The 7,627-nt window shown below is 39.3% G+C and overlaps 1 protein-coding gene across 9 annotated transcripts in view; it reads right to left on the bottom strand.

The window, feature by feature from the left end:
- Positions 1-4,898: 4,898 nt before the first annotated feature.
- Positions 4,899-7,627, bottom strand: part of JMJD1C (jumonji domain containing 1C) — a 207,745-nt gene continuing 205,016 nt past the window's right edge. For all 9 annotated transcript variants that reach the window (XM_084903943.1, XM_084903944.1, XM_084903945.1 and 6 more), the window contains 2 exons: positions 6,140-6,271; positions 4,899-5,813 (listed from right to left, as the gene is read on the bottom strand). In XM_084903943.1, the coding sequence (XP_084760069.1) occupies positions 5,724-5,813; positions 6,140-6,271 (222 nt within the window). In that variant the 3' untranslated portion in view covers positions 4,899-5,723. The remainder of the gene's footprint in view (positions 5,814-6,139; positions 6,272-7,627) is intronic.

The following is a 7,627-nucleotide window of genomic DNA, read 5'->3' as shown; positions in this document are numbered from 1 at the left end:
AGTTCAGTTGCCAGTAGTGGCTCCTATCTCTCTGAGCCCACAGAAAACACCAGGAACGCTAGTCATGAGGAGGAGTAAATATCTCACTTTAAAATCTCGATAAACCGCTGCTGGTTGGGAAGATGTGAATGGAATACTTAGAAGCAAGTGTGGGCTCCCAGCTCAGAAAGCACTGCGGTGCACCAGTATGTCCTGTGCAGTTCCTCAGAAGTTCCACTAAACAGCAATGAACAGCAATTTCCCATGACTATACAATTTCTAGAGTTGGTACGCTTTAGAATACATAACCATTTGCCATGGAGCTCAATGTAAATGAACTAAATTGCTGCTTTCATTTCCCCTCTGGGAGGATGAGATGATGGATCAAGTCATATGATAACCAACAGATGTGCCAAATTTGTAACGTCTTAGAATTTGTTTCTGAAACCCTATGCTCCACTGGTTTTAGAAAGCTTTAATTTGAAGACTATCTGGTGTAGTTCGACTGTAACAGTTGCTTTGAAAATGCAAATTTGTTCCAACATGATTAATATGTAGAGAACAATTTGAACATAAGAATTTTGTTTTTGCTTAAGGGGTGATTTTTGTCTGCAAGAAAAACTTCATGAGGAAAACTGCATCTCCTTAGTCCTCATGGCGGTACTGAGACAAGCTCATCTACATCTGGTGTTAAACTTTCTAATTTCAGACAACCCTCCTTCCACTTCAGTCTTAGTCACAAGCTGCAGCCCTTCCGATGCCCACTTCCAGAGCAGACGTCAAGGTAAAGTGTCTTATTTATTTGTAGTGCTAATCCATTGCTTAAATATGGAACGTGTAAAAACCACTATTTTATTTTTGTCTTTGATAGTTTTTCAATGTTGGGCCCAAACCCTGGCTTGTCCTCTTTAAGTGCTCTGGTGTTTACTGGACTCTGCATAGTGCAGTGAATTTTTATTTATTTATTTTTTTGGTGGCCTATACCTTTTCCTTTCCCCTTTATACATGGAGAAAGTTTGCTAACACAATATTAAAAGTTTCTGTTCAGCATAATTGTTTCTGCAGAAAGTTAATTATAGTTATAATTTTTACATTACTATAATTACATAATATTGATATTTAAAAATTTAGGTGAAGAGTTCCCATATATGCCACATATGGTTACCCATTTCCAAACATTAGAAGACTCATAAATATATTAGGTTGGCTAAAATTTCATTTGACTAAGAAAAGCACCTGAAGCTATCAGTGTCTCTAGATTCTGATGTGAAAATAATTCATGCTCTTCATAGAGAGTATATCATACCTATGACCTACCCTGGAAGCCATCAGTTGAACTTGATCCTTGATAGGGATTTGTCTACTTAACATTCCTTCACCTTTTATAATCCTCACCATGCTGGCAGGGGACTTTCCTGACTCTCCTTGGGAAAAGAGTCCCCTTCCATTTGGCACCACATTTCGTATTTGTTCACTGAAGCAGCTGTTCAAATCTTTCATCGTCTCTCTAATCTGAAGTCATAGTCTGGGGGGTAGGAAAGCAGTGACCCACACACCCTTGCTATATACCTTCCTTGACCCCGCGGCCAAGTTCCTTTTCACAGACCAGATACAGGAAAGATAGGCCCTCCTCCAGTTTTAGCTGCAGTGGTTGGCTCACTTACAGAGAATGTGAGCAGCTGAATTCAGCTGTGAAAATCTCCCCACTCAAGAAAGGGAACTCACTTTGCATGCAGCCAGAAACCCAGAGCTTGCCAAGATTTCATTTTTGTTTCAGGCACTGCTTTCGTGAAAAGAGCCAGATTCTGTGAGAGCCAAAGTACTTGGTATACTACTAAGCCTCCTGTATCTTCGATACGGTTTCAAGGTGTTAACTATGGAGGTGTAATAGCTTTTGTAGTAAGGAAAAGTCTGAGTCTGAATCTCAGGGACAGACCTGGTGGCATATAGCTTTGTATCTTGGCCACTTGCTATACCCCAATACATAGTGCGTGTACTGAATAGCTGTAGAATGCTAACTAAGCCATTCTTTTTCCTCCCACGGCTGACAGTCCTGATCTGGTCTGAGAGAGCCTCTGTGATAAGTTGTTTTCAAGAAATATAATATTCTGAGCCGAAACCGGTTTGGCTCAATGGATAGAGTGTCGGACTGCGGACTGAAAGGTCCCAGGTTCGATTCCGGTCAAGGGCATGTACATTGGTTGCGGGCACATCCGTGGTAGGGGGTGTGCAGGAGGCAGCTGGTCGATGTTTCTCTCTCATCGATGTTTCTAGCTCTCTATCCCTCTCTCTTCCTCTCTGTAAAAAATCAATAAAATACATTAAAAATAAATAAAATAGAACATTCTGGCTCTGACTGGTTTGGCTCAGTGGATAGTCAGCCTGTGGACTGAAGGATCCCAGGTTTGATTCCGGTCAGGGGCATGTACCTTGGTTGCAGGCATATCCCCAGTAGGTGTGCAGGAGGCAGCTGATCGATGTTTCTCATTGATGGTTCTCTCTATCCCTCTCCCTTCCTCTCTGTAAAAAAATCAATAAAATAGATTAAAAAAAATAGAATATTCTGAATCCATGACTAAAGATGTACACGCACAGCAAAGTAAAGATATGAGAGCAACTTCTGAGGCTCACTTAATCTCACCCAGATATCATTAAACCGTATCCTTCTACCAGAAGGAAGGAACAGGAAACTAGACAATGATATTTATGGGTGCTACAATCCCAAAATGTGTGGCAGAAATGTATTTAGACACATATAATTTATTTTTTTTGAAATACATTTTTATTGATTTCAGAGAGTAAGAGAAAGGAGAAAGACAATGATGATGAGAGGGGAAAGACAATGATGATGAGAGGGAATCACTGACCCGCTGGCTCCTGCAAGCCCCCTACTGGGGTCCTACAACTCAGGTATGTGTCCTGACTAGGAATCGAGCTATGATCTGGTTTATGGTTTGACACTCAACTACTGAGCCATGCCGGCCAGGTAAGTTGAGGCATATTTTGAAAAATGGAATTTAAAAGTAAAAAACTGGGAATTTTCCAAAACACTCAGTGATGAGAGGTGGAGGGCTGCACACACGAACACACTCCTTCCTGCTTCCGCACACCTGCCTCACCTGCACATTAGCCGTGGAAAATGGTAAAAGAAATAGCTGTTTTGGAGGTCAAACCCAATGCCATCCAGGAAGAAGTGAAAAAGACTTCCCATCAACCCTGTGCCAGGTGGGGCATTACTGTGACATGTAATTGCCCCACTTCTGGCTGAACCTTGCTTGGAGTGGAGGGTGGTGTAATAGCCGACCAGGAGCTAAAAGATGGAGGATATACCTGGATAAAAACTAAGTAGCCTGCAAGGTTACAATGTGGATTTACTGCTTTTTCCTTTTAAAGTTATGTGCTTTCCAGTTGGGTAAAAAAGGCTGTGGAGACTTGACTTGGGGTGGTGAACACAATATGTTGTACAGATGTGTTGTAGAATTGTGCACCTGAAACCTGTATAATTTGACCAGTGTCACCCCAATAAATCCAATAAAAAGGAAAAAAAAAAAAAAAAGGAAAGGCTGTCCCTTAATATTCTGCCAGTGCCAGTGGAGAGCTACATATTTCAAGTAAAATTCAAATAGGACTACGTGAACCTCAAGCAACTAAGTGATTAATAGTCACTATTAAAATCAAGACTCTAAATCAAAGCAACTTATCAGGGTCACACAACAATCAGAATTATATTCTATCCAGTAAAGCCCCCGACTTCAGGCTCTTCCAATCCCCAAAAGTTATTGGCAGGAATCTCTGCTATGATACTTATATTTAATTGCGTACTTTTCCCCTGGCCAGTGTGACTCAGTTGGTTGGGTGTTGTCATATGTATTGAAACATTGCTGGATTCCAGTGGGGGATGTGCAGGAGGCAGCCTATCGATCAATGTTTTGCTCTCACATTGATGTTTCTCTTTTGCTCCCTCTCTTTTCCTCTCTATAAAAATTGTAAAAAAAAAAAAAAAAAGAGAGAGAAAATTGCACACTTATAATCATAGCTTTTAAAATTCATGTATAGATTCCCTGCTCCCCCCCCCCCCCTTTTTTTAAAATAAATGTTCGATAAGTAAATGATAGTTCCCTGCATTCTTGTTTTGTTGGGACAAGTAAGCCGAGGACACTTGTTTAATATTAGAGACCTGATGCACAAATTCATGCACTGGGGGTGGGGGAGTGGTGGTGGTTTGCCCTTCAGGCCAGTCTGTGCTCTCTTGTAATCGGGACCCCTTGGGGGATGTAGTAGCAGTGCGCCAAGCGGCAGGTGGCCAGGGAGGAGCCAGAACTGGACCTGGGTGCCATGCCACTTGTGCTCATTCCAGCCTGCTGCGCCTGCCACTGCCAGTGGGTAGTGCTGCTGCAGAGTGGGGACAGGCTCCTGCCACCGCAGCTGCTCACCAGCCGAGCCCAGCTTCTGGCTGCGTGGCACTCTCCTGTGGGAGCACTCTAACCAGGGGCAGCGCCTATATTGTCTGCCCCTGGTGGTCAGTGCGCATCATAGCAACTGTTGACCGGTTGCTCAGGATTTTATATATATAGATCACATGTGTCAAACACAAGGCCCGCGGGCCAAATCCAGCCCGCCAGGCCTTGCAATGTGGCCCGCACAGCGCTGTCATCACTGCACTCCGCTGTCAGTTTATGACATTGTCAGTTTATGACTGTTCAGTAAACCATTCGGCCCGCGATTTAGGCTGGATTTTAGATTTTGGCCCCTTCTCTGATTGAGTTCGACACCCCTAATATAGATGGCTAATAGAGTTGGAAGAAAGCTAGGAAAAAAAAGCTTACAAGGATAAAAGGTAAGGGGGAAATGTATCAGAAAAGAACACAATACCACAAGAAAACGCTGTTAATCACTTTGATACGGATGAAGCAAGCCAATTTTTGATAAAGTCCTTTTAATGGAAAATGTAAAACCCCTTTCAACTTCCATGTACAAAGCCATATGTAACACTTGCACTTAACAAATAAAAGCAAGCCAATGTTTAAAAAAATACATCATTAAATGTATATATGTATATATTTACATAGCATATTAAGTTTAATATTTAGCTTTAAAAGTCACATAAATTTTACCAAAATGAGACAATTTTAAATAAATTACAACTTTTGAAAATGTTTAATTGTACAGTCAAGAACTTCAACAAAATATCGAAGTGTCTGTATTTAGTATCTGCTTTATATACTTTATATTTTACAATTTTTACAATTATTTGGCAGTAATTTTCTGATTATGACATGAATGCTGTGCGATTCAGCAATTTCCCAAATGCAGGCAATAGCTGGTGTTTTGTCCTATTCTCACAGTAACTGTCTCAATGTAGTGAAAAATATCAGTTATTTTAGTAAACTGTACAAGGTCACATTTACACTTGATCAACAATATAGCATAGAATTTTGTATTTTTTTCCAAAAATAAATACATCATTTTAAATCTGGCATTTTCACAAACATCATATACACTATAATACAAAAGCAGCTATGAAGTGCTGCTTTTTAAATGTAGCTTGTTTTAATAACTAACATTGAGTCATAGGAGCTGTGACTTACGCTATACCGCTGTGATGTCAGTAACAAGTAATTACTACAAAGAGAATTTCTTGGCACTGATGGTTTTATGAAGCTCAAGTCAGTGTGCATACATATCATTGTTCAAGAGCAAGTAATCCCACTTCAATGGCCTAAAAACAGCAAACTGGAACACACCTAATTTTCTTCCATATCCTCTGCTTCCTCTTCATGTATTTTCAAAGCTCTTACCACTTCCTTGACTGCATGATACAAGATGTTTTTAACCTGAAACAGATGTTTTGGAATTATGCTAAGATTTAAAATTAACAAATATTAACTGCTATATTAAAAACTTTTAAAGGAAAGCCAAATTCAAGGGAAATAAATGTCAAAGATAAAAAATGTCAAAGTTAACTTCTGGTTGTTAAACCAAAAGTTAAACTCAGGGCCACTAAAAGTTATATAATTAAGTGCATAGTGGGGTTAATCTTTGGTCGTTACCCAAATGTGAAAAACTAGGCCATGATGGCCTATACTGTTACGCATGTATTAATATTTCTGAATATAAAAAGTCTGCAGAACAGAAGCTAGTTAGAAAATTCATCTCTTACCTGTAATTTATCATCATAATTGATTTCATCCTTCAAAAGTCTCAATTCCTGTGTTAAATGAAATGATTGTACGAGATGTTCTGGAGACACAAAGTCTTCAGTTACCTGAATACAGCTGTGAAAATTCTGAACCTATCCCCAAAACAAAAGCAGTGAAATGTAATTTTAGGAGGTGAGGATAGCCAAGTTATCTGTTAATAACAATGGACAATTCACCAGAGAACTTATTTTCTCCAAAATATCAAATGCATTTCAAAGCAGAAGTCCACACTTTCTCAAAAAGTTCTGCCACTGAACAACTTCATGTAAAATGACTGTAATTGGAGTGTTTTTAAAAGATGAAAAGTTTTCCAGGAATCCTTTAGAGAGGCTGATAATCAGATCTTAGATCACCAATTTTGTTAAGGCAGGTTTTTGGTTACCTATTGTATAAATGAACAGTGCAATCAATCTGGATGTTTGTTGTTGCTCCTTTGGCTGCTAGCCTTTCATCACTTCAGTTAAGTTTAAGAACAGAGAGTAAAGAAAATGAAACTTAGTTTATTTTTTTAGGAACTGGGATGGAAACTATAGTTTCGGATAGATTGATAAGAGTTTTAGAATTTATGCTAGTATTTTGTAGAATTGTGCTGTTTTTTCCAAATTAACCAATTAAAAATATCCTTCAATCTTTGGTGGCATCAGTATTATAACTGCTTTTTCAACAGTTGTCTCTCTCCTGACTAAATTGTTTTCATAAGAAGCAGGTAAATGTTCTGTTACTTGTTCAACATGTACAGAGCATACTTCACTCTTCATAGAACTCCTTTCTATTAAGGATCAGTATAATGACAAAGAAAGGACCAAGTTGATCTAATCTTGATTTTGTGATGTTTCTTGGTTGTCTTCTCAATGATATTAAAAAATGTAAGATTCACAGGAAATGAAAAATAAATGCGAGTTGAGCACTTAAGACATTTCATTTAAAAAAATATATATATATCTTATTGATTTTTTACAGAAAAGAAACGAGAGAGAGTTAGAAACATCGATGAGAGAGAATCAGCTGCCTCTTGCACGACCCCTACAGGGGATGTGCTGGCAACCAAGGTACATGCCTTTGACTGGAATCGAACCTGGGACCCTTGAGCCCGCAGGTTGACACTCTATCCACTGAGCCAAACTGGTTTCGGCTATTCCATTTTTTTAAAGAATAGAAATAAATTTAATTAGGAGGAGTGAGAAGAGGGAGATAGTAAGAGTGGGAATAGAGCCTGTGGAAAAACCTAATTAATGATAGGGAAATGGAATTCCTCCTCTGTGCATAATGATCATCTGAACAGCTGCTGAAGTGTGCAGAGTTCTTTAAAAACTAGCACTGTGCCGCTATTGGTAACTACGTAGATAGCCTATATCTATGTATATAGTAGGTTGCTGGTTCCTCTGGAGGATGAACATAGAGGATGCCTCACATTTTCAGCATTGCTGTTTAGTTTCACTACACCTGCA

The sequence above is a fragment of the Pipistrellus hanaki genome (assembly GCF_964339955.1).
Source record: "Pipistrellus hanaki genome assembly, chromosome: 14".
Taxonomy (NCBI): Eukaryota; Metazoa; Chordata; class Mammalia; order Chiroptera; family Vespertilionidae; genus Pipistrellus; species Pipistrellus hanaki.
This window is presented reverse-complemented; position numbering and strand designations above follow the sequence as displayed.